Source organism: Haplochromis burtoni, unplaced genomic scaffold (assembly GCF_018398535.1).
Source record: "Haplochromis burtoni strain Fernald_Lab_line unplaced genomic scaffold, NCSU_Asbu1 Contig_120, whole genome shotgun sequence".
NCBI classification, from domain to species: domain Eukaryota; kingdom Metazoa; phylum Chordata; class Actinopteri; order Cichliformes; family Cichlidae; genus Haplochromis; species Haplochromis burtoni.
This window is the reverse complement of record NW_024582481.1, coordinates 1,562,058-1,588,823: the sequence shown is the minus strand read 5'-3', so window position 1 is coordinate 1,588,823 and position 26,766 is coordinate 1,562,058. Positions and strand designations below refer to the sequence as shown.

Below are 26,766 nucleotides of genomic sequence, written 5' to 3'. Positions count from 1 at the left end.
TTAACCCAAAGTGAAAATTACAGGACCTTTTACCACCAATATCAATGAGAAAACGAACTAACATGGTATCTTGATGAGTCGCCTTCATGCACGGCAGGGAGATCTCAGAATCTTTGCAAACTGACAGTTGCTGTCAACCAGAAATCACCACCCATGCATCACGGGAGGGGGGCACGACCAACGACAGAGCCTTAACTGTTCCAGGTTGGCCATCCACGTAGAGAGAAACCCCCAACATGTACAATAACTTGCTAAATGACTTAAATGTGTCTCCAACGTGCCACTAATCAAAAGCTCAGTGTTCCACGTACATAACAACCACGTCGCCAATACTGAATCGGACATGCCCCCGTTAGCCGCATCGTTGACAAAATATACACGTAAAATACACGCAACCTGCACACATCGTAACCTTGTATGCCAGCTGAGATTAGCTAACGTGGATTGTTCCCCAGGTTGTTTCTGGCACTTCAAACGCCTCTGCCGCTGAAACCAAGAACAAAATGTCGAGCTGAGCTGCACTCGTCTTTGTACCCAGCTAGGCCTGTAGCTTTAGCGTTAGCTCGTTTATCGCCCGAACCCGGCCAGCAGCAATGACGACGTTTTCTTTTTTTAATATTACCACCATACTGTCACATAACCAACGTCAGAACTTACACAAAAGGCAACCAAAGACTCTCGTTAAAATATCGAGAGTAGTGGAGATAATGAGAACGATAAAGCTCGGGTACGTCGCTCTCACGGCACTGTTTCAGGGGAAAATGGCCTTCTTCTTCCTCCTTTTAAATTTTTATTGCCAGTTGACAAACAACTGAATGGTGCATTACCGCCACCAACTGGTATGGAGTGTGGTCTGAAACGCGAAAGTGGCCTTCTTCGGCGCCTTTTTTTTCTTCTTCCTCAGGCGGCGCGGTCCAAACCGAAGTCAAAGGTGCATGTTGCCGTCTACTGTACCGGCGTGAGAATGCTCAGGCAAAGTTCTAGCAGAGCCTAACCATTAGTTGACTTGCTAATTAACTAGCCTGTATCCTTAACACATTTACAATCTTCTCCAAAGTTACATTCATCTAGAGTTTTTTCCCCCACAATATACAGTTTTATATTGTCTGTGTGTGTGGTGTCAGCATTGGAGCTGATACCAGCAAACCGCTCTGCAATTTTTTATGGAAGCCCATTTCCACCACTAAAAAAAGGAAGAAAAATAAGTATCCATAACTTGAAATTTCGAGTTATCTTTCTCAAATCTTTGAGTTATTTTCTCAAAATTTCCACTTATTTTCTCGAAATTTTGAGCTACTTAGCTCAAAATTTCGAGTTAATAAGTCGAAATTTCAAGAGAGTAGCTTGAAATTTCAAGAAAGATAACGCAAAACTTTGAGTTACCAAAACTTCGAGTTATGGATACTTTTTTTTGTGGCGGAAACGGGCTTCCATAGACCGCAGATCACTTTCTCTAACAGGCTGATTCAGCTCTGATGGCACAAGGACAGATAAAGGAAATCTTTCATATCACTTGCGATCAACCTCAATAATTTAAAGTATCTGTCAGGCACAGAATCATCTCCTGCATATTATCATCATCAGTAATATCATTATTCATTGCAACTGCTGTACCAAAAGAATTAAAAGAAAGTATGGGATAACAAAAGTATTTCTCTTTCCATCATCACATTAGTGCAGTTCAAATTGTTCCAGTGGATGACAAAAAAAAACTGAATAGGCAGCACAAAAAGTAATCAATCAAATAATAGACTATGATAAACAACATCAAATAAATGAAGCATGAAATATAATGTTTATCAAAGGACCAAGGTCTCTGTTATTGAGATTTTAACCACTGTGTGATGCTCTCTAACAAGGCCTGCCTTTTTGAAATTTTAACTGGTTGTTTGACTCGTAGGAGCCGCAGTGCGCTCCGGGGTTCGCGCCAGCTGTGCACCCATATCATGTGATGCTGAACAGAGAAGCCTCAGAAACAGAGGCACTCGATTAGTGGCTGATACAAATAAAAAGTGGCTAAAACACATGCTCAAAACACTTCGTTGGGGGATCCGACTATTAGTCTTGTCATTTTAAACACTTCCCGAGGCGCTGCATTCGCTATCATTTGTGTTTTAGAGCTCTCCCACAACTCTTCGCTAACTATGTGAGCGCATTCTGGCTCGGTCGTACCACCATTCACCCATGCTGAAGCTAGGGCGCAGCAGTAGCGGAGCCAGTGAGCCGACGACCATTTCCGACAGCTCCGTATGGATTTAACGTCGGTATACGTTGCTGCCTGATGTTTTAGAAAGCCGATCACCGGTGATTTCGAAGATGGGGGATCCCTGTGACCTTAAACACTTCGTAAAGTGAGTACCTCGTGAGCATGTCCCGGTTGTTTAGCGGGTCCTTATTTCTGGTGAAACCACCTTACTACAAAACAAAACATTAGCTATCATGCTAGCAAAGCCGGGTCACAGACTCCACTATAGGGGTCCATTGTATCCTAAAATAGAAGTGAACGTCATATATTTTCTTCCGTGTCAAAAAACTACAAAGGTAAGGTGCTCACACTGTCGAAAAAAACCCCATTATTCTGAGTGAACACACCAGGTAAAGCTCAAAGTATAACAAGTTTACGACAGCCACGTTAGCCTACAGAGCGAGGCAAAGCTAACACAGCTAGTGTTAGCTGCTGATGCTAGCCCTTTACAGAAGCAAATGTGATTGTTCAACCCCCTGACAGGCACCCGAAAACACACTAAAAGCCTTACTTCTAGCATGTCAAAGTACACAACTGTTTGCTAGTCGACAGTAATAGCCTACGTTATACACAAGGAATATGCTCCTGCTGTCTTTAAAGACGGCCCATGAAATCTCTGCTAACCTACCCAAGCTAGCTCAGCTATTATATTTTTTAGCAAATTATCATCACGGTCTAATAACTAAGGTATGACGTGTTTTCTGCCTTCTCAGTGTTAGTGTAAGCAATCCTTAAAAAATAGCAGACTAAATTATTTGCTTTAGAACAATAATTTAGCTAGTTCTAGAAGTGGCTGTCTTTTTAAAGGCCATGTTTTGGCTGCATACACTCACTGCACAGGCCATGCTTAAGTGTAGTTACTCAGTTTGCATTCAGTCACGATTTGTTTGTCCCATTACAGTGTCGATGTGGTCATTCACATAAATCGTTGTTCTGCAAACAGCATTTTGTTTTATGTAGTCCGCATGCTTGTCTTTGCCGTGTCTAATAATCAGCTGCATCTTCTAATGCCCGCCCTGCATCCATCCATGTTTTTCCATTTATCTTCGACCATGAAACTTGCTGTTAATAAACAATTGGCGAACGTAACTTCCTATATGTTGATCAGCTGAAGCAACAACAGTGGAAATTTACAGCCAAATGTACTTAAATTGGGGGGAGGGGGTCCATGTCTAATGGGAGTAAGACGAGGTACGGCCACATTGCATCGATAGATAACAGAAAGGAAGGCGGGTCTGCAGAAGTCGTTACTGTGCAACGCTTTAATGCATGTGACACAATGTGCTTTCTGACGTTGTGTGCTGAATATACAATGTGTGTTGGACAACAGAGACAAACTGTGAAATACTGCAGTTATTGTGTCATTAGCAGGAACTTTACTGAGATTTTAATGGTGTCAAAAGTGTACAAGTTCCTGAGTGATTAGCTGTTGTGGATACAGAGAGACTTAGTTCATTGCTTTGTCTTTCTTTTTGTCAGGTGTGGCGTCACTTTGGAGGGCTCATTTCTCTGATTTGGATTATTCTTGGCCAGCAGCCCCTTCAGGCCTACTAATCCTAGACGAATTTCTCTATGGACGCTCTGCACAAGTCAGAGATCAGGTATTAGACAGCAGAAAATGTAGAATGGTTACCAAGTTGTGTTATGTTTATGAATATAGTCTGGCACGCTACTTTTAAAACATTTTGACTTCTACCTCAACCCATCCACCGCCATGTTATTGTTCATATAAAGAGGTTTTTTTTTTTTTTGTTTTTGTTTTTTTTTTAATTTAAGCACTAAAGTGTCTTATGCAACTCATAAGTTCTGTGCTTTTTTCACATCCTTTCATCTGTTTATTTATTAATTGTCAGTCATTGTCTAGATGGTGTGTTTTTTGTAGTTCATACACAGTTCCTTAACGTTTGTTGTGGTAATACAGGACAGTAAAAGCAGAAAAAAACAAACAAGTCATATATATATATATCGAACAAATTGAATAGAAATTGTTACCTGAAGATGTTTTTTTTTTTAACCATATATTTTTCATTTTCTTTTTATAATTTATTTATCAGCTTAAAAGATTAGATGCTTGTAAATTACAATTACAAAAAAATTACAAGAAAGCTGTTTGCAAAGGGAAAGATATTCATTGAAACCTGTGTTATAATCTTTTTTTTAATTGATTGCCCTTATTGATTCCAGATTCAATCTTTACAGGGAAAAAAGTAGTCCTACACATGTTTTTAGCATCAGTGTAACTGATTTATTATCTTTTCAGTGCAGAGACAGAGTAGAAAATATGGCTTGGATTTGACTGAGGTGAGCAAAAACTCCACTCTTTGTTATTGTTTTGTTTTTTGTTTTTCTTTGTAACGGGCAACTGTAAGGAATACATGGCAGCACTAATTAATGAAAAATGATTGGCTTGGAAGCATTTAATTCCAATGGAGCTAATGGGGTTATTTGGAAGCAGTTCTTAACAGGAACCAGTTGTTATTCCCCATTCTTGCATTTCATAGCTCTTTCTGTATTACTGAATGTCCCAGCGCATGTGTCTCAGTTTGAAGGTCACAGGAGAAAAAAAAGAAAATTGAAATCCTAAAGGAATAAATGACCCATTTTTCCCATCACCCATATCAAGCTTTGCCCAAAGAAAACAGACACATTTTATTAAAAGTAAAAAGGGAATAAAAAGTCACACATTAAGTTTTCTTATATGTTGACCGCTTTTATTTCTTTGCTTTTATTGTTGTTTTGGAACACCAGTTACCAGTCTCAGTAAAGAGAGTAAAGATATATAACAGCAACATGGCGATGAGAAAAGAATGCCCAATGGTGTGCCAAACCCCTTGTTCTGTAGTCTATGCCACTGAAACAGGAGTTGCATACCAGTCGCCCCTTTTCACTCTCAGTGTCATTGTATGTGAACTCTATTTATTTAAGTTCAGGGTTAGAAATGAATATGAATCCATTTAGTAGAACGTAATTATTTCAGAACAAGTTTCGAAACATTTAAATTCATGGACATTCCACAATTATCTTACCAACTGTTATTCTTTTTGGTGTTTCTATTGAAAGAGTGATGAAAGAAACTCGTACTGCCAGAAAAAAATCTTACTTGCAGTAAAAAGGGGATAAATCTGAATGCTTTGTCCTTCGGTATGGTAAAGCATAGAATACACTGTGTAAAGGGCCTATTAGACCCGCCGTTGTCGCCCTTGTCAATGGTGGCGCGCACCATAAATGACGTCATATCCGCATAGGCGAGCTGCGCTTTGGTGTCGTTTCAGTTAGCCGTGGACTTCTTAGGTTTTTCTAACCCTTGTGTAGTTGGGGGCAGCCAGATTGAAGACACACATTTTCGATGGTCATGGGTTTTATCAGCATTTCAGTGATATATCAGTGCAGGAGCTCAGAGATTTGGAAAGTTGAGACTTTCTGGAGAAAGTGTTCCCCTTTCGTCGTCTTTTACTCCCATACCAATGCTGTCGTATAGGCTTTGTCTGTGTGGCAGCACCTGTCGTTCAGGAGAATACTGCAGTGAATCTGGTGCCCCCTCAGTGCTGGTGTAAATGGTGACAGGGCTGTGGTGACGTCATGTTTGGCTTGCGACATAACCAGTGGGGGCCTAAAGATGGATGTGGGTCAGCCCACAAGAGCATCACAGCTAGATATAATAAGGCCTGCATATTTAAAAAAAACAAAACAAAAAAACAAAAAAAAGTTTGAAAAGTGAATCCCAAATATTTTTTGTTCTGGTCTTCACTGAAATATCCACTTATTTCATTCAGCTCTAAGAATGTGTGGTAGTCGTAGCGCTTTGTTTTGGTTTTTCAGTGGTGTTGAGAAGTGGTGTTATGCAATGCTGGATCACTTTTGGAAGTTCAGAGAGAGTTGAACTTTTATTTGTCTGACAGAAATCATTTCGAAATAAGCAGGAAATGTAAACAATAGAGGCAGGAATCACCAGACACTCCACTATACAGTATTATCACAATACTTCACTCATGATACAATATTTTTGTGATTTTTTTATTTTATTTTATTTTTTTATTTTTTTATTTTTTTAAATTTTGCGAAATTCTGAGCATTGCAATAATATATATTGTTAGTTTTCATAATTTTTAAACTGCGAATGATGTCCTCAAAGTTAAACTTTGTCAATATCTGTTTCATCCACTAAGATAAAGTTGTCTCACTTCAATTTCTCCATAAGTTGATTCTGTTCATCTGGACGTAGCGTTTTCAGTGGGAGAAACTTTCCGTCACTCATTCAAGTGACTTCTTCAGTCTCAGCTGACTGCAGGTTTCCCCAATTTTATAAACAGTATATTTGCATAATAACTGAAACCAGCCCACTGAAGGAACACTGAGCTGGTTCCGTCAGTTTTTCAAAGAAAAACCAGTCAGACTGTTGTCTGTCAGTCTGCAATTGAATGAGGGCAAGCTGGCATTTGCATGCAATCTGTTTCTGATAATACAGGAATTAGTTGTGATCAAATAATGTTGAAAATCATATGTGTTGCTGTCTGCATCGACATTGTCTGCATCTTGTTGTAATATTCCCAGAGTATTTGAATTTATCTAATAAAAAAATTGCTATTTGCTGTTCTTGTGTTGATACAATGTCACCAAGCAAAATGACAATACTATGCTGTATCAATTTTTTCCCTAGCAAATAACTAAAACCTTTAAAACTGATCTTGCAAGTTAGTCAGCTTTTAGTAATCTGATTGAACATGTAGTTTTTTTGTTAGCAAACTAGTTTTTCTCTGCATAGTAGCTCATTGTTTTGCCCTCAGAGTAACAGGCTCAGAGGCTGAATGTCTGTTCTGTTCATCTGGTTGTAGTTTGCATGCTCATACCATGTTTGCATGGGTACGTTCCAACTATGTCACATTCTTCTACACCAAAGGCATCTTTATAAGGAATTTGGAATTATATAGACATAATATATATGTATATACTTATGTGAGAATTAGGCATCCAAAAGACAGTGCATTTAGATAAAATGTAACTTTCCTCAGAAATGTTATTGTATTCAACATCACATGCTGAAGTTTATTTTTTGTTTAGCAGGCTTCCTCAAACTTTGGTGGGTTTGAGGAAGCCTATTTAAAGTTGATCTGAGCAGTTATGTAATGTAAAGCAATTTCCTGTCCCTGTCCCCCCCTTAGATGTATGTGACATCTCTAGGTCAGTTAACCTGACAGTCTCAGCACTTCCATTTCATTTATTTATCGGTGAAATCCATTACTGCCTAACACTGTTTGCCACTAGTAGTCTAAACACATATGATCACATGGCTGCCGTGAGTTGTAAGCTAATTCCCTGTCCGCTATATTTAAAATGTTAAAATGAAACTTGAGTCTGTTTATTTCTGTCTGTTTATTAATTTAACTCTGATAGAAATCAGAAGTGTTAATACACTTGGCATAGCATTCCCTTTGAACTTGAGAATATTGGGCAATGAGTGAAAGATACTGAACCACTGTTTCAGATTGGGCAACAGTTGTTTTGAAGTCATTTGTCATTAGTCCAGAGAACATTTTCAGGGAAATGTTTACATCTACAGGTTTACCCTGATAATTTTGGCTTTAATCTTAAAGTTTCTTTTCTGTACTTTTACAATTGTAAATTAATTTCTGACTTTCCTCTCTTCTACTTTCCCATATTTCTCTTATGTAAATCCAGAGAGGAAGGGAGTGGTGCATCGGTAAGTTAACTAAATATAATTAATGACTATAAATATCTGCGGTCTTATCAGCATTTTACAGCCTTTTTTATGATATAAAAGAACTGAGGCAGCACGCTTATGTGTTTTCTCTTGTATTGTAGGTAAAGGTGGAGGGCCTGTCTAAAGCAGCTCTAATCAAAAGCCTGTCTCCCAGAGTCATGCTGTCCAACCACCTTTTGCCTAAAGGGACCAAGATGAAGGTCAACTTAGAAGATCAGGGTCGTCAGAAAGTGTCCTTCAGCTTCTCACAGACAAAGAAGCCACTCCAAAGCTCGTTCTTCATCCCTCCCAGTCCTGATAAGTCAGATCCTCATGCTGCCTCGTCACAGTCAACCTCCGAAAAACCTGGAAAGAGTGCAGACAGCAAAACTGAGCAAAGGCAGACACCCTTGGTGCCAGTATCAAAAACAGAGATGCCTCAGACACCAGTCCCCACAGCTACTAAAGTGAAAATGATGCATTTCAAGAAGCAAATTCTTAATGACTCTGTGACTGAAGAGAAACAGTCAGTTATGCCAGAAGAGCCACACACCTCTCTATTTCAGAATGAACTCCCAGCACCCCAGAGTCTCATCAGCACCTGTCCCTCTGAAAGTGCTCACACTGAAACCTCTGAGACGAGAGAAACCTCAAGCCTCAAGAAACCAGCTGCTTCCTCAGGAAAAGATGGGGAGACATCCAGCAGTACTGAGCAGGATGAAAAGATACACAAAAGGAAAACCAGGTCACAGTCAGATAGTGCCCCCCCTGGCTCCGAATCTGATGGAGATTCAGCCCAGATGTCTTCCAGCCACAAATCAGTTGATTCCAAAAGTAAAACAAACTCTGACAGCAGAAGTAAAGATGTAAGAAAATCTTCTTCTGGTTCACATGCAGAGGAAAGGGAAAAAAGTTTCTCAAAGCGCTCAGAGAATTACGAAAGGTCGTCTAGTTACTCGAAATCAGACCGTGATTCCAGGCACACATCTTCACGCTCATCCCGATCAGAGAAAGATCGCCGAAGGTCCAGATCTAGATCACGGTCTAGATCAAGAGGTTCTCGAACAAGTTCTTCACACTCCAGATCAGACAGAATTCGAAGTGACAGAGGGTCGCGCTCTGAAAGGTCCTACTATCATGAATCAGACCGGAGATCGCACAGGAGTTCTCCACGCAGGGATAGAAGACGTTCTCGCTCTCGGACTGACAGAACTCGGGACAGTTCCGACTCTGAAGATGACCACAGAAAAACAAGGTCGAGGACAAGTGACAACAGTAGGTCATCTAACCACTCAAGCTCGCATAAGGAGTCAAAATTGTCATCCTACTCAAAATCTGAAAAAACCTCAAAATCTATAGATTCACCTCACTCTTCAGAGTTGGATAAAAGAACACAGTCCTCAAAGTCTGAAAGGAGTACAAAGCGGTTATCGGACTCTGATACCCTACGCAAGGGTTCTCCTGATCTGGACTCCAGTCACCGTAAATCTAGCAGCCATCATAAGTCAGAGGCCAACAATAAATCTTCATCTTCCAGTAGTCACACACACTCTCAGACACATGAAAAACGGCAAAAAAGCAGCCCCAGTGACTCTGAAACGGATCATAAGGGCAAATTACAGTCATCCAACAGAAGCTCCAGCTCCTTGGAGAACTGTAAAAACTCTCAAAAGAAAAGCAGTAGACCAGAGTCGAAACAGGTCCCCTCTAGATCTTCTGTGAAATCTTCTGGGCAAGATAGACAATTAGATGATTTATTTCATACCCCTGGAAAAGCACCATCTTGTGCAACCACAACAGAATCATTTTCTCAGAGTTCAAAAGAAAAATCCGATTCCCAACCGGTTGAAAATGAAAATGGCAATAAAGATGAAAAGGAGGTGGGGTCTTCTGGTGAGGGTTCGCAAGAACTGTCACTTAAGACAGAAGCAAAATCAGGTCTTGAAACGGAAAATAACATTGCCTCTGATGTCACTTACAGCGAGAGCCTAAAGCATGTAAACTCTACTCTGGAAAACGTGTCTAATGTGAAGGATAGCCTTTCCTCTAATGATCCAACACATGTGAACTCAAATGCATCTGTCGTAAATTTATGTAGTGGTAATGACAGTACAATGTGCAATAAGGACGAGGAAATTTTTTACTGTTCAACTGGGCCAGAGTCTGTACTTCATTCAGTGGATAAAGCTGTCACAGAGGCTGTCCAGCAAAACACTAAACCAGAAAATGTTGAGCTGGATGAAGCTCAGCCAGTCAGTAAAGAGTCTGACACAAATTTGCCAGTCAAATCTGATTCATCTTGTCTTCAGTCTGAGAATCTGCCAGAGTCACTACCTACCGATGTAAAAAAGGGCAGCTGTAGTACCCGAAAGTCACGGTGGGATATTGTTGGGCAGGATTCCTCGGAGAGTGAAAATTCACAGAGAACTGTTTGTGTAGAGAGTAAACTGTTAAATACTGTTAAAAAGGTGATCTCTGTCAAAAAAATAGAGTTCTCTAAAGATAATGCTCAACAAGACTGTGATATTAAAGATGATATTCAGCAGGAAGCTGGAACACATTCCAGACTGGTAAGGCAGACGGAGATCTCAAAGCAGGAAGTCCAATCAGAGAGCACACCCGTGACCTTTAATTGCAAAGACCAAAGTGAGCCTGCGCAAGCCAGCACCAACAATGACCACTGTGACTCCAAACTGTCTGCTTCTCAAAAATCAAACACAGATCAGCCACTGCACATAAATGACAAGATACAGATCAACTCGGCAGCAACGGCACAGCACTCAAATGAGGAAAATTCCGAAAACAAATCCAAGGATAGTGCTAGCAAGAGCAAACTGAGTAAGAGAATGTCTCCCAGTCAGGATGCGTCAGGACAGAGTGAGGCCAGTGATAGCGATAACTCAGAGTATGACTCTGATTGCGACGAGGCTATAAAACAGTTGCACTCTGTAGTAGTGGTGCCAAAGAATTCTTGTCTAACAATGAATACAGAGGAGAGGGGACCTTTGAATATTTTACAACAGCAGAATGACATAGCAGCTGAAAAACATATTAGTGAACCCCCAAATCAAGTTAGCCAACAGAAAAAACAACCCACAACACAGACCAGTATAAGCGATTCACTCAGTAATAGTACATTGTGTCAGTCCCAGAGCAATATGATTGATAGCACCAGTCACTCAGAGGCCTCCACCTCCATCAGTACCCAGCCTTATACTGCTGGTCATACCAGTTCCCATGCAAGTGTCACAGATTCCACCCCCATGCGTGATAATTCCAAACAGTGTGAGCAAGGGCACAAACAACATGATGTGAGCAACAGAGGAGATCGGACGCACGTGCATTACCAACAAGATCATTTCTCCAGGGCTGACAATATTAATGAGAAGCATGAATTGAACCTGGGTTGGGATTTCTCACAACCAGAACAGCCTACTAGTACGTACCAGCAGCCTGATAGCAGCCACGGGCCTCAGTTAACAAACACTAAACTGTCAGGATCTTTTTCCAAGGAACAAGAACACAGACCAAGTACTGCTTCCTGTATCCAGCAGTCGCAAAACATGCAGACAAGCAGAAAAAACTACCTCCATGCAAATGTCATTGATCAGGATCCTTCAGGCGAAATTCAACCCGACTCCCTCACTAATGATCATGACGACTTCAGTGGGGATAAATCATCAAGTTGTAGCAAAACGGCTTTTGAGGGCAGTGGGCCTAACACTCAAGGGTCATCAAGCTTTGTACAAGGTCATGAAATAAGCAGCAATAGCAGGGGTTCTGCTGTACCCGACCCCTCTAGAGAAGACAGTTTTAGGCCCCACAGAGGAAGGGGCCCTCCCAAGAAAAGGCGTCCAGAGATAGAGTCCGATTCAGACAACGAGGCAGAGGCTGGCCCTGCAGCTAAAAGGGACCGTCAAGGAGATACTGAAGTCGCTAAAGAAACTCTTGTAAAATCTGCAGCGGACCGTCCATCACTCACTCTGCAGGACTTTCAAGATGCAAATAGATGGAAAGAGTTTGCCAAGTCTAAAAAGATGCCTCCGTACTTTGACTTGATTGAGGAGAACTTGTACCTAACAGAAAGGTAAGATGATTCCCGTCAGAGAATCAAGTTTGTTTGTGAAGAGTAACTTCCTAGCAAAATGTTGAATTATTTTCAGACTTGATCTTTGAAAGTTTTAAAATATAATTTGCAGGAAAAAAAGCAAATCTCATCGAGATATTAAACGAATGCAGTGTGAGTGCCCGGTGCTACCCAGAGAGGACCGAGCAAGGGGCGTACTAGCATGCGGGGATGACTGTTTAAACCGGCTGCTGATGATTGAGTGGTAAGTGTAATAAAGGTTATTGAACCGCTGGCATCTTTTACATCAATAAATATTTCACAACTTTCCTTAATCAAGAACCTGGAAATCCATCGTTTTTTTAAGCACCTATTTTGTTTTGTTAATCAAATCTTTTTACGTCTTTCTCGTAACATCTTTTTTCCATGTGATGTTTTTTTCTTAGTTCGTCACGGTGCCTGAATGGAGCCTACTGCTCTAATCGCCGCTTTCAGATGAAACAACATGCCGACTTTGATGTGATCCTTACAGAAGACAAGGGCTGGGGACTACGGGCAGCTAAAGACTTGGCATCGTAAGACACTTATTGGTTTTTAATAGAACGCTGTGAAATAATTTTTAGAAAATAACATTCAGTAGTTGACAAAAGAGGCTCTCTATTTCACTGCATAACGATAGAACAAGGCCTCGACAGTGCTTCCTAAGAGGTTATAAGATCTGACTTATACTAGATAAAAATGCATGTGGAAAGAAAAAACAACAGTGGTGATATATGTGAAACTGCTTTTGTTGTTTTCTTAGAAACACCTTTGTACTGGAATACTGCGGTGAGGTTTTGGACCACAAAGAGTTCAAAACAAGGGTGAAAGAGTACGCTCGCAATAAGAACATCCACTACTATTTTATGTCTCTGAAGAATAACGAGGTAAGTGATGATTTAACACATCAAATGGCGTCTGTAAATGGTTTTAATGGTTATTTGTGGTGGCTGGAAGAAACTGCTGACGCTGTACTGCCTCTCTCAGATTATTGATGCAACGCTGAAGGGTAATTGCTCTCGGTTCATGAACCACAGCTGCGAGCCCAACTGTGAAACCCAAAAGGTACGGTGGCAAAATAAAACTCTTTGGCGTATCCTTTTAGTTTCTTTTACTTTTTTGTTTTGTTTTTTTATTTAATTTTTTAATCGTTTCAGTGGACAGTCAACGGTCAGCTTCGAGTTGGGTTCTTCACCACCAAGGCTGTTACTGCAGGAACTGAGCTCACGTTTGACTACCAGTTTCAGAGATATGGGTACGGTTCCTGCGCGGTTACTGTATTTTTGTGTTCGACGTATAATATATGAATAGACTCAAAAAGAAAGACTGGTTAACCTTTTCATCGAATGGTTTAGCAGTGGTGGTTTCATCTCTGTTTAATTGTACCCTGCAGGAAAGAAGCACAGAAATGCTTCTGTGGAGCACCCAGCTGCAGAGGCTTCCTGGGTGGGGAGAACAGAGTTAGTGTTCGAGCAGCTGGTGGGAAGATGAAGAAAGACCGCAGTCGAAAGAGTGCTCTCACAACGGTCAGTTCTTTTAGTAATATTTAAAGGTCTTAAGGCATTTCTTTTAAGTGTAGCTTTAACAGGTTTGCATGGAGGCCGGCACTTTAGTGACTGATACACAACAACAAAGAGAGGGAAAGACTTACAAATTTGTATAAATTGAGTGCTGAGAACTGTTAAGCTGCATACACTGCTGTGTGCAACTGTTATTTTCCTTTTCTTAATAATCGGGTACATAAACCTGTTAGAAAATATTCATGCAAAATCAATCATATCAGAAAAGGCAACAGAAGCTGTGAACTCATTAACTGTTCCTTTTTTAAAAAGTTTACACAATAAAAGTGCAAAAAATGTTATCTTTTTTTTCCTTTTGATCACTATAATAAGTAACTGCTTCAGCAATATAGTGAAAATGTGTTAGTAATGTACCAGAACTTCAGGATATTTGACTACTTGGTATTCACAGCCTCATTTACAGGGTAATTGTAGTGGTCTTCAGTGTTGGGACTAACGCGTTATTAAGTAACGCGTTACAGTAACTACGTTATTATTGTGGTAACGAGCACGGTAACTAGTTATTATGCCAAAATCAGGAACGCGTTACTCGTTACTGGGATTTAGATAGGGTCGTTACTCGTTACTTCGTGTGGTGGCTATCGCGGAGCTTCCACAGATTCAGTAACATTAGCAAGTGGTGGAGGCCAGCAGGTGGATGAAGGAAAAGGGACGCAGAAGGAAAAGAGACCCGAGGCGGCCGCCGGTCCAAGTGTGAACTGAACTTCAGGTAAGAAGTTATGACCTGCAGTCTCTCTGGGTCAGATATGAACCAAGTTTAGGTGGAGTTTATTTTCGTTATTCTGACTTTTTCCGTACTGCGTGCTAGCTAGCATGACGGAGTTTCTATACAGCTGGGTGGTGCTATGAAGTTAATGATGTTGAACTTTATTTTGTTCATAAGTTATTAGAGTTGCCAACCGTCCCGTCTGGTATTCAGAGAAAATATTACGCGTTTCTTATTGAGGTGAAAAGGAACAGTTTGTCCCGTAATTCAGCTACAATGAAAAAGACACAAAGCTGGAGTTATTCTGTGTTTTACGCTGCACAGCTGCCTCTTCTTCTTCATTCTCCCCCCTCCCTCTCCTCGTTTCTACTTCAATCATGAAACTGATCAATGATCAGCTGATCGGCTCTCTTGTTTGTTTATCGCCCACTTTGCGCCGAAAGAGGAAACCAGCGGATGTCGCGCTAAACACACAGCAGCACGTTTAAGCTTGATCAGCTGTTGTTAGAATTTATTTAATATTAATTTCTAGTATCAGCTGATGTTTGCTGGAGCCACAGCTGAAAAGCTGCTGGTCATGATATGGTTTGGTTATCTGGTGAGAGGGAAACATGAAGATGAAACCAGGAGATGTCCTTACTGAATCAGAGCTGAACAGGTGATGGAGAAACAGGTTTACCTTTTAGGTGACATGAATGAGTTGAAGGGAAGTTATGAACTGTTTCTGAGAGACAAATAACACCAGGATCCTTTTTTAGGTAGCTGACAGCTGGTAACTGTGCAGGGGCGGGTCTAGCAAAGTGTTGCCAGGGGGGCAGTGTAGGGCATTAACAGGGAAAGGGGGGCACAAAGAAATACTTTTCTTTCTTATTCTCATTTAAAATGTCTAGCTTTTAAAAAATAATTATCTGAATCTTACAACAAACGATTGATAGATTGATGCATATATACCATCAAACAGTGTACATCACTGTCACAACAGTGTTTATTTTCATTCAAAGGCTTTATGATTTTTCCTATAATGGTGGGCCGGTCTCTAGTCAAATGTTACGTTCTGGTCCCGGTAAGTAAATAAACGTAACAAATAGTTTGCCCCACTCACTTCCCACCCACGCACAAACCCCAACAACGACACCTTTTTCAAGTAGTTAAGCAGCCATTTATTTTCATCGGCAGTGAGCAATGCCAAAACAATAAACAAAACTCCCTATAAAACAATCCCTACTCTTCCCTACACCAAAATAAAAAGAAGCCAAAACAAAAGACAAGTCACTTACCTATCTATCTAACGAAAAACAGGAGAAAACTTGTTCAACAAAAGAAAACGGCTTCTCACGCCTACTAGGCTGCGGCAGTGACAGTGATATATCAGGTGACCCAACCCGTGATCACTATTTGATCATCTATTTACAATTATTTACAACATAATAGCCATCCCACCCAGATATACTATTTACAACCAAGTAGACATCCCAACCAGATATACACTCAAAACTCTACACTGCACTAACATAGATCATCACACAGGTTCTTGGTCGAGTGGTGGAGGCTCGGGGAGAGCTTTCAGGTGGCTGTCGTTAAGTCCTTAAGTACCGGAGGTGGTCCATCAATTATCCACACAGGATCCACACAGGACAGGCAGAGACTCCACCCGGATACCCAGCAGCCACGCCCAGGTTTCCACCTCCTAGGAGAGAAAAAGGGGAAAGATACCCACAGCCATCCCCCCCGTGGGAGGCATAACACAACACACACATCACTGGGTCGTAACACTAGTCAAAATGCCCGGGATGATTTTCTGTCCCAGTCCAGCCCTGTATGCAGCTCATCTGCAGTCTGGTGTTACCTACATCTTCCTATTCAGAAGGCAGAATTTCCGAGTTCTGAGTACAATCGAAAGCACCACGACTGCAGTTTTTGTGTTGGATGTAAAAGGCGCACATGATGCTGTGACGTAGGCTAGAATCATGGCAGCAGTCAATGACGGTCCAGGCGTGGGATTTCTCTCGTGGAAATATGCACATTATCTTTTCCTTTCTATTGGTAGGTGGCACAGTGCACTTGTGGCAAGTAAGCAAGCTAGAAGACTGGCAAAGTTATGGAAGAAACACATTAACAAGAGAATTCTGAGTAAAACCAAAGTTACTTTCCCTAGTAACTAGTTACTTTGAAAGTAACGAGTAACTTGAAGTAACTGAGTTACTTTTGAGAGAAGTAACTAGTAATGTAACTAAGTTACTATTTTAAAGTAACTTACCCAACACTGGTGGTCTTTGAAGTATTAAAGTTACAGTAGAGGATTCATAACAGCCTGTATTACAATGCCTGTACTTGCTTCTTAGATTAGATCTGTTTGTTTCAAGCTTATTATTTTTTTAATATTTAGACACTGCTGGAATATCTCTGCATAATTTGAAGTTCAGTCTTTATTTGTCTTATATTGCATGTCAGTAGACACTCTTAAACTAACTGTTTTAGCTACCCTCCTTTTAAGGCCACCCTCAGTTTAAGCTGGAATTCTTCAGAGTGCCTCACCCCTCATTTTGAACAGCAGGTTGATGGGGCAGCCAGAACTGTGTGCCTTGATATCCCCTCTCTTTGACGTCAAATGGAGCCAGAAATAGGGGGGAAATGAGCTTTTAGAACAGCCCAAGCGTTTTGGCTCACTGTGATTACTTGCACAGTACATAAGTTGACCTTTATTATTTGAAACTTTGTCCTTGTGTAATATGAGAAGCCATCATTGTAACTACAGGCTGTATACACTGAGTGTTTTAAATGCCAAAATGTATCTTCACTCTTGTTTCTATGCTGTCCTTTCACAGGTCGATGAAGAGCTGGAGGCATTACTAGAGAATGGCGAAGGCTTATACGATGAGAAACAGGTGGTGTCTCTCTGTAGACTGATGGTCCGAGTGGAAACGATGGAACAGAAACTCATCTGTCTAAAGCTCATACAAGTATGACTAGATCTGTGAATACGTTGTCTATATTGTTGATTTTTTTTTATCTTCTTTTTTAGGTTATAACATGCTATGTTTGTTTTGTACAGGATACACAAAATCCATCATGCTTGAAGCAGTTCTTAGACCACCATGGATTGTCTTTGCTCTGGATTTTCATGGTGGAGCTTTCCGAAGCTAAAGGCAACAGTGCCAACAACATCAAACTGCAATTACAGGTGAGATATGTCAAAATGTTATCATATATCACTGTATGGCCCATACACAGCCACTTGCTGTTTGACCAGCGATTGCCTTGTTTGCAGATCATGAAGACCCTCAGTGTGCTGCCCATCTCAACTAAGAACATGTTGGAGGAGAGCAGAGTCCTGACCTTCATTCAGCGGTGGGCTCAGACAAAAACTCTTCCTCAGCAGACTGAGATGGATGGTTACTCTAGTGAGAACACCTCCCGTGCCCAAACTCCCCTCAACACTCCTGATGGTTCCTCCGCTAAAATGGGACCAGAACTAGATAGTGACACGTCCAAGCCTGCTGTGTACAGACGCCTTAAAATCATCAGCGAAAACAGTCTGGACAGCGCTCTTTCTGATGCTAGCAAAGCATCCGATGGGAAAGAGGAAGAGGAGGAGGAGGATGATGAGGAAGATGATGAAAATTCACGTGCAGGACTTCCTGAAGGAAAGCAGTTGAAGCCAGACACACCGGTGGACGCTGCAGATCCAACCACAGATTCAGCGGAAGAGTCGGGAAAAGAAGTCATAGGAGAGAAACAGGAAGAGGCAGCGATGACTTCAAGCAGTGAACCTCAACCTCCAACTGAAGAGGTGAAGGAAAAACCTGATTTGGTTGTGGAAGAGGACTCCGATATAAAAGAAGTCAAAAGTGAAGATCAGGCAGATGAGCTGGAACCAGCAAAAGAGCCAGTTGAAACACAAGAGAGTGGGAAGCCACAAGATACCCAATCAGTGACAGAAAAGGCAGAATTAGAAGAAGGCCAGCCCAGTGTTAAAGTCCATGAGCCAGAGACCCAATCCAGTCAAACGGGTGTTGCTGATGCTCCACCTGAGCAGCCTTCAGAGACTATGGAATCCCAGACAGAGGCTGAAGAGGCTAAGAAAACACTGCCTAGCAGTGAGCCACACAGTGGTGAACCAACCACTGATGTTCCACCTATCGCTGAAGCCCCGGAGGCCACGATTCCCTCAGCGGTCACAGCAACCCCTGTGGATCCATCAGTGATAGGGACTCCTTCTCAAGATGAAGAGGAAGGTGTCTCAGATGTGGAGAGTGAGAGGAGTCAGGAACCACAGCTCAGTGTTTTGGACATTAGTGGCATGGCTGCTAGGCTTCTAGAAAGCTGGAAGGATCTAAAGGTATATTCATAAGTTGTCGCCTTCAAAGGAAAATATGATAAACATGTATAAAATGTGTATCATCCAAATGTTTGGGATGCTCTCATCATTGTATTCCAAAGTCAAAGTTCTGTTATTTTCAGGAGGTGTACAGGATACCAAAGAAGACTCAAGTAGATAAGGAAGGAAGAGGTACGGTTACATCGAAGTTTATGTTTGGCTTGAAACATTATTTGCATAATTTTTAATATAATTTGATTTTTCTGGCAGATCGCAGCCGAGATCGAGATACAGCTTTGACGCCACGCACCACGTCAGGAAGCCGAGAACGTGAACGGGAGCGCGAGAAGGAGAGGGAACGGGACAGAGACAGAGATTATGACAGAGACAGGGATCGAGATTGGGACAGAGACAGGGATCGAGATTGGGACAGAGACAGGGACCGCGATCGAGGCTCTGAGAAAACTCCGCGCAGCTCTGAGCGACGGAGGAGACGCTCGCCATCTCCACCTTCATCCTACGAGAGGAGCAGCCGACGCACTGAGGAACGGTAGGAATTTGTGTTATTTGTTGATTGTGTCCTCGAATCATAGTGTTTTTTCTTTTCCCAAACTCTCCTAGTGAAGGTTTGGTACTCAGCTGTCCTCATGTTCTCTGAATTGTGAAGGTTTGATCCATCTAACAGCAGCAAGACACCAAGAGGAGTTGGTGGCAAGGAGCGCAACAAACTTTCCACAGAGGAGCGCAGGAAGCTGTTTGAACAGGAGGTTGCCCAGCGGGAAGCACAGAAGCAGCAGCAGCTTCAACAGCAGCAGCAGCTCCAGTCTTTGGCTTATGACCCGGCTCTAGCCTATGCCTCCAGCCCTGGCTTCATCACGTACCCACCTGGATATCCCATCCAGACTTTTGTGGATCCTTCCAACCCCAATGCGGGCAAAGTACTTCTCCCAACACCTACAGTGGAGCCGAGTCTCAACTATGAACAGACTCCACCCCAGCGTCTCGTCTCAGATCTAGGACTGACCTCTCCATCTTCCACTCCCCAAACCACTCCAGTCACCAATCTCCCTCAGCACGTCACTACCGCAAACCTTGCCTCTGGCAACCCTCAGCAGTATGCCCAGCCAACTGTAGCAACCCAGGATGCAGGCGTAGCTGTCCTGTCGGTACCAGCCCAGTCTGCCCCTCAGGTACAGGGCCAACAGAGCTACACCACTCTCTGGGACCCCACCACTCAGCAGGCAGTGACTGTGCAGACACAACCTGCACAGCAGTATGCCACAGCCCCGGGACAGGGTCAGACTCCCACAGCTATCTATTATCAGGGCCAGCCTTGCCAAACAATCTACAGCATCCCTGCTCCCTACCCCCAGACCAACACTCCAGTCATACAGGTAATCTTCTTGCTCTGGTCATATACAAATGTCCATTTTACCTTTCTTAGATTTGCTCATTGCCCACGTTTGATTTTTGTGTAATTTTTATAAATAACCTATATTATGATATACAAGAGATAACTCCTTGATATAGAAAAAAGCGAATGTTAATATCTTTATTGTGATTGAACTGTATGAAAATACAAGACAGTCTTTTAAAAGATGGTTAATAAAGGAAATTGTGTTTTTCCTGACCAATCTGTAGTATATTTTTGACCCAAATTCGATGGAGGTTGGGAAAACTAAGCTCATAATTCAGAGGAGGATATTTTATCTTATTCCTTAAAAAAGAAAAAAGATGTTCTGAACGTCTGTAAGACTGCCATCTAATTGTGCTTTGTTTTTGAAGGCATACACTGATCCCACAGCCAGCTACCTACATGGCCAGCCGGTATATCCTGGTCAGCAGGGAGTGGTGGTGCAGCAGGGAGGCACAGTCACCACCATTGTAACATCTCAAACTGTTCAGCAGGTAACAGACAAGACGTAAAACAGGGATATTATAAGGCAGTTGAGTTTGTGGTTTTGAACAAGCCCCATTATCGTGGCCACAAGGGGGCGGTATAGATCTGAATTATGCATCTGTCCCTTTTAATATGAGACAGAGTCCAGCTAAATGGGTCCCATTTGTTTATAAGAATGTAAACACGTATGACTTCAAACTACAGTTGTTATAGTGACAAATTTAAGTTGTTACATAATGGCCATATACATTAGAAATTAGATGTCAATTTGTTTTCTTTTTGTTTTTAAATGAAAACTGTGTCAGTAATTTTTGATCTCTTTTTAAACACATTAAAGTGAAGCTGTATGTGTATATTTTGTGATCATACTAAGTTTAAAACTTATTTTCTTCTCCAGGAAATGATTGTGCCCAACAGTGTGATAGACCTGCCTCCACCTTCTCCCCCTAAACCCAAAACTATCGTCCTACCTCCCAACTGGAAAGTGGCTCGGGACCCTGAAGGCAAAATTTACTACTACCATATTGTTACAAGGTTAGTAAAACTGTGTTGCAGGGGTGTTTTGTGTGTGTGCCTCAGTAAAGTCCTCACAAGCATATTGCGTTTTATTTATTTTCCCTTTAGGCAAACACAGTGGGATCCACCAACCTGGGAAGGAAATAGTGACAACACTAGTGTGGACCATGAATCAGAGATGGACCTGGGAACACCCACCTATGATGAAAATCCTTCCAAAGTGAGCTTTTGACATTGATTACTCTTCACTGAAAGATTTTAAAAAAGTTAACTGTTGTGATCTAATCTTAGGTGGGTGGTCAGAAACAGCGGGTTTTAGTAACAGTCTTCACAGAGTGGAAAAGTATCTCTGCATTCCTTCGTTTGACAATGAGAAAGAATCCACATTACTTTTTCGTTAGTTCCCCTGAAAGTTTGCGCTTGGATGCAAAACACGATTATAGTGTTTGCTCCTTGAGGTAATTGAAGATGCTGCACCAGTGATTACTTTCAGCTGTTTCTCAACTAAGAAGAAAAGCCTTCAGCACAACACCACGTTCTGTCGAGTCTTATAAACTTTGCGGCGACTACACCTCTCAAAATGGCTTCATCGCACTCTACAGAGAGACAGAAATTTTAAGAGTGTGTCTAAACGCCCTGCCCCCTGCTCAGCTGTCTGTCCTTTAGCCTCAAGGCTAAAGAGGAGGCGATGCCTAAGCTCATCTCCTCTCTTCTGCTTCCTTTGTTTTCCCCTTTCATTTTTTATCCTGTCTTTAAGGATAATGGAAACCATGTGGGAGATTAAGCCTTCATTTATCTGCAGTTTGGGGTTTTACGCTTTAACTGCATAACTGTCTCTTTGAAAGACTTGCACAGTGACGGACATGCAACCCACAGCAAAGGTAGACGTGAGAGTCGGTGGAAGTTTATTTGTAAATTTTCTCATTTTAAGTGGTGACAGTACAGAGACGCGCCATCGTGTAGGAGGTCACAAATCTTAAGTGTTGTCTGCATACAAAACCCCAGAAATGAGACCACGCATTATCCGGGCAAACTCCGACTCACGAGATGCAACAGCTGTTGAGAAACACAAAGAAGACACACACACTGACACGCATACAGAGATTCCTTGATTTATTCGTAGGGTGTGTTGGTTCATTTAACAAACAAGACTGAGGTGAAACATCCATGTTGTTCATTAATCCAAGAACAGCTACATGTGTGTGAGCTGTAGGCTTTAGACAATGGTCGTGCCGACCTCCAGGGCTCAAAACTATGACACATGCTTTAGCCTTGCAAAGCATTCTGTCTCACTGTCTGGATTCCTCCTCTGTGTGTGTGTGTGTGAATCCTTTATGCTTGTTCTTGATACTCACCGCTTCATAGTGGGTGTAGGCAGTTAACTGCTGCCTGCTTGGCTTTGCTGTGGAAGGCTGCGGCCAGAGAGGAAGCGGCACCCTGGCAGGATATCCCTGCGTTGTTTCAAATAGCTGGTGAACAGGTGCTGCATTTACTCCCTACTGACCTCAGTAGCTGTCGTTGCAACTTGTAGGAATGTTTTAATTAAGCTAAGCTAGGGTTGGGTTTGCAGCATAGAAAAATCAGTTTGCAAAGTGGCGTGCTAATTCTGGTCCGCAACATTTCAAAGTTATATTTGTCCACAAACAAGCCTGTTAATGAGTTTCTCTTATGATGACGTTGTAGTTTTCCACAAAGACGGCTGAAGCAGACACTTCCAGTGAACTCGCTAAGAAAAGTAAAGAGACCTTTCGCAAGGAGGTGAGTCAGAGTTTCCACAAACTGTGTTAAGAGCAATGTTTTTAACTCCTTTTTTAAACATATATACAGTGTCTGCGCTTCGATCTGCATGGTCGTGAATCTGTCCGGCCATTTCTGTTTTGTTTTTGTTTTTTAATTCTGTACATTACTTAACTTTATACCTGTTTGTTAATCAGATGTCACAGTTCATAGTGCAATGCTTGAATCCTTATCGAAAGCCAGACTGCAAATCTGGACGCATCAGCAACACAGAAGACTTCAAACACCTGGCTAGAAAGGTAACCGTGTTCATACATGGATTAAGTTTTCCACAAAGCAAACGTTTCTTTCCTAGTGTGGTCACGGCACAGTGAGGATGCTGGTCAGCATTTAATGTAAACAAAGTTTTCAAAGTTTCCTTCAAACTATTACTAAATAATTAAACTCCCACGATTTCGGCGTCCAGCCAAATGTTTTTGTGTTCTGCCTCCAGAACAAATGTTGTACATGCTAGCTATTATCACTGTCTCTTTTGTTTTAGCTCCTTCCCAAAAGCTGTTTTCAACCAGCATCTCTTCAAAGGGCGGTGGGGTTTTTTTCCATTATGATTCTCAGTAGGTCCATGGATAGTGCATGCGAGTGGTTTGCCACTCGAACATACCAGGACTCTGAGGACATGGGCGCAGTAAACAGAAAGACGACTTAGGCTTCACCCATTTAAAGACTGCAGCATTGTATTATGTCAAATTATAAAGAGCAAAGTCACTAAAGGGGATTAACCACTCTACCGCAACTTCAATATCAGTTTATTGTAGACTTGAGGGCAAGAATGAATGCCTAACTCTTTCCTCACTTCTGCTCTGTCTTCTAGCTAACTCACGGAGTTATGAATAAGGAGTTGAAAGCTTGCAAGAATCCCGAGGACCTCGAGTGCAATGAAAATGTGAAGCACAAGACCAAGGAATACATCAAAAAGTACATGCAGCGATTCGGCGCCGTGTACAGACCCAAGGAGGACACAGAGGTGTATTGAAGCATTTCAGGCCACAGATGTTACACTTTGCTCTGCGCTAACACAGGAGAAGCACAGATTTGCCTTTCCATTCACTCCCACATGTACGAACTGTCCAGCCTGAACAGTGAAGTAGTTTCTTTATTTCTATTTATGTCTACGAATTGCACTGCTGAAGTTCTCCAGGCCCTGCGGATCGCACAGGAGCCCCGATATACGGACTCTGGGAGACTTGGTTGTTGATGACCAACCCAAGACTCCAGGTGCAGTGTTCTCAGACGATGACACTGAGGGGTGCTACAGAGACTGTTTTCACTGACTGTTTTATTTTTTAGCGTTTTTTTTTTTTTCTTTTTCATTTGCGGCTCTTAAAAGTTCCTCAGATGATCACCTCAATTCCAGTTTTTAAACTGTTATATCCCTGAATGAGGATCATTCACAGGAATCAGCTTTGGTATCACATTTATCAAAGTTTTGTTGTTACTTTCCACTGTTTAAAAAAAAAAAAAAAAACATTTAAAAAAAAGGATCCGTGCCCGAACAGTCGAGTTCTCCCTCCCCAGCCTCCTTTTTCTCCCCCCTCTGTACACGCTTCAGCCCCCCTGCCACTGACCATATCTGGTGCTGCTTTTAAATGGGCTGTGGAGGTCCAAGCTTCCACTCCTGCAAACCCTGCCTTCTTAACCACAAGACTTTGGAGCCTCTGTTGTTTTATGAATGCATGATGTAACCTGAGGTCAGAGTGATCCTTATGGAAATCCCTACATTTTCCACATCTTCTTACTTCAAGTAATCTTCCCTCACGGGGATGAGCTTTTTGCTCACGGTATACTGAGGGATCAATCGGTGGCAATCAGGCTGGCGAAAAGGAGTTAGCGGTCAATCTTTTCTTGACTTTTATCAGTTAATGTGTAATAATGGGAGCAGGGTTTGAATGCTATGTTTGACATGCTGTTTAGGTGTGTGTCCAGTTACTTCCCCACCCCCTCGTTTCTTGTCCGGCCCCACTTCCTCAACTTGTTCTGCCCGATTTCCTCTTCTTGCAGGAGTGATTCTGAGAATGAAGGTCGTAGCATTGCAGTTTTAACCGTTTCTAAACATCCCACGTGTTCAGTCTTTTTACCACTCTTAGTCCTAGCAAGACATTTGAGACACTTTGGTCGACAAACTGTCGCTCATTAATTTCTGAGATTTTTACAGTTGGCACTAAAAGTTGTTTCTTTAGCATTAGGTCATCGATTTTACATCGCATAAAATTGCATTAAAAAGAATTCCAACACATGTACATTGCTTTATATGTGAATATACTGAATAATAGTTTTTTGGAATGCTTAATTAAGCCGACACTTTGTAAATGGAATATGATTTGGTGATTAAAAGTGTAAATATTGTGTAAAATTACCAAAGCTGTATGCAGGAGAGTAGGGTGATGGAGCACAGTGAGCCCACCCATCCTCACCAGCTTAGTCCTCCTGATGCAGTTCCCATATCAGTCAGTGAAACTTAGGAGCCCACTGACTCACAGCCAATTTATTTTAATGAAGTGTCCAGGGAGATGTTCATGTGTTTTGTTTTTTAGTTGTTATTGTTGGTGGTGTTTCTTTTTTTTAATTATTATTTTTCTATGTACAAATTAAATTTCACCCAACTCTACTGTAAGTATTGTGTAAGCACATTGTCATACCGAGTGTAAAAACATTTTAAAGATAATAAACTTTTTTTGTAAAATCACATCAATTTTTTTTCCTGCGGTGCAGTTCAGTTAGGTTTGTTTGAGCATCAATTAAATAGACCAGAATATCTCTAAGCAAATGTGACTGCCTTGTGCTTCATGATTAACAGCGTCGCGCACACCCAATCCCATTTTTAGATCTGCTCCCGCCTCTAATAAAGGGTGCACATGGCACGAATGCCACTACGGCACTTTCGCACAGCACTGAGCCAGATGTTCGGTCCCGCTAAAAGGGGAAAAAGTATGGACTTCCTTCATTAGAGACATTCAGTGTGCTCTAAATATGGAGAGCTGTGAGGAGTAGAAAGAGGCGCTGCTGTGCTTCCCCTCTCTCTTCTGGGTCTCAACCCCACCCCACCCCCTTTCCAGTGTATGCACATTCCGCAGCCTCATGCCAGTGTGCTCCAGACCGCAGTTAAGCAGTCCCTTCTGGAGTGTGTGACGGCATGTAACGCTGCTCTAGGCCATGCACGATGCCTGCTCCCACTTAGGACTGTAGGCAAAGAGATCATTAACAGATCCGAGTTCACGGCAGAAGGGGAGGAATGAGAGATGGTGTCTCGGTGAGAAACAGAAAACTGCTCCTCCAGAAGATTTAAGATTATTTTGGTTTCGCCCTCAAATTATTAAATACCTCTTAAATGATTTCCCCTCAGGGTTTTGGACAGGAAACGTCCTCATACACTAAATCCCTTGAAGAGAAGTAGTTTATTCCATGTCCAAACTTTGTTACTCTAACCCATCAGATGAGTTTTATACTTTGACTAAAGATGATAGACGTAGGTTTATGGGACTGTGGTTCTTTAGCAATAAATGTCTTATTTCCGTAAACCTAAAAAAAAGACTTTTCATTTGGTGCAAATACAACTGTTCACTGTTGCCTTTCACTAGACTGTCATAAAACACTGTATCATTATTACGTACATAAACAATGCCAGAACTGTTTGGGCCTTTGGGAAGATGACAAAAAGATGAAAATTAAACTATACTGTGTGAAACTAATGAGGCCTGTCGAATCTCTTGTCAGCTGAGCTCTTTTATCATCACTTTTACATATTTCATCTGTTCTTCATTTCTGTGCTTCATGTTTAAGGCCCTTTTAAAACTCATTAACATTTGTTCTGATTGTAACTTTAAATTGTAATTCTGCTTCTTTTTCTTTTTTTGTTTTTAACGAGTTTGTAAATAATCGCTTAGCCTCGAGAAACTAAATAAAA

General features: G+C 41.7%; 2 protein-coding genes across 5 annotated transcripts in view; one reads left to right on the top strand and one right to left on the bottom strand.

Moving 5' to 3' along the window:
- Window positions 1-902, bottom strand: part of rbm12bb (RNA binding motif protein 12Bb) — an 18,820-nt gene extending 17,918 nt beyond the window's left edge. The window contains exon 1 of the mRNA XM_005934833.3: window positions 658-902. The gene's annotated coding sequence lies outside the window, so the exon portion shown is untranslated. The remainder of the gene's footprint in view (window positions 1-657) is intronic.
- A 1,036-nt stretch (window positions 903-1,938) lies between these two features.
- On the top strand, window positions 1,939-26,383 carry setd2 (SET domain containing 2, histone lysine methyltransferase). Of its 4 annotated transcripts, none has more exons than XM_014337632.2 (22): window positions 1,939-2,351; window positions 3,725-3,846; window positions 7,922-7,943; window positions 8,066-12,030; window positions 12,143-12,274; window positions 12,456-12,584; window positions 12,812-12,935; window positions 13,036-13,113; window positions 13,206-13,303; window positions 13,442-13,574; window positions 17,160-17,294; window positions 17,387-17,515; window positions 17,603-18,673; window positions 18,796-18,844; window positions 18,923-19,202; window positions 19,320-20,046; window positions 20,438-20,560; window positions 20,950-21,086; window positions 21,177-21,288; window positions 22,752-22,826; window positions 23,003-23,104; window positions 23,677-26,383. In XM_014337632.2, exons 2-22 carry the CDS (start codon window positions 3,818-3,820, stop codon window positions 23,836-23,838), a joined length of 7,812 nt encoding a protein of 2,603 aa, XP_014193118.1. In that variant the 5' UTR covers window positions 1,939-2,351; window positions 3,725-3,817; the 3' UTR covers window positions 23,839-26,383. The 4 variants fall into 4 exon arrangements, with proteins under 4 accessions (XP_014193118.1, XP_005934878.1, XP_042079745.1 ...); XM_042223811.1 differs by lacking the exon at window positions 1,939-2,351 and adding an exon at window positions 4,506-4,546 and having other exon boundaries at window positions 3,732-3,846; XM_005934816.3 differs by lacking the exon at window positions 3,725-3,846.
- Window positions 26,384-26,766: the final 383 nt, after the last annotated feature.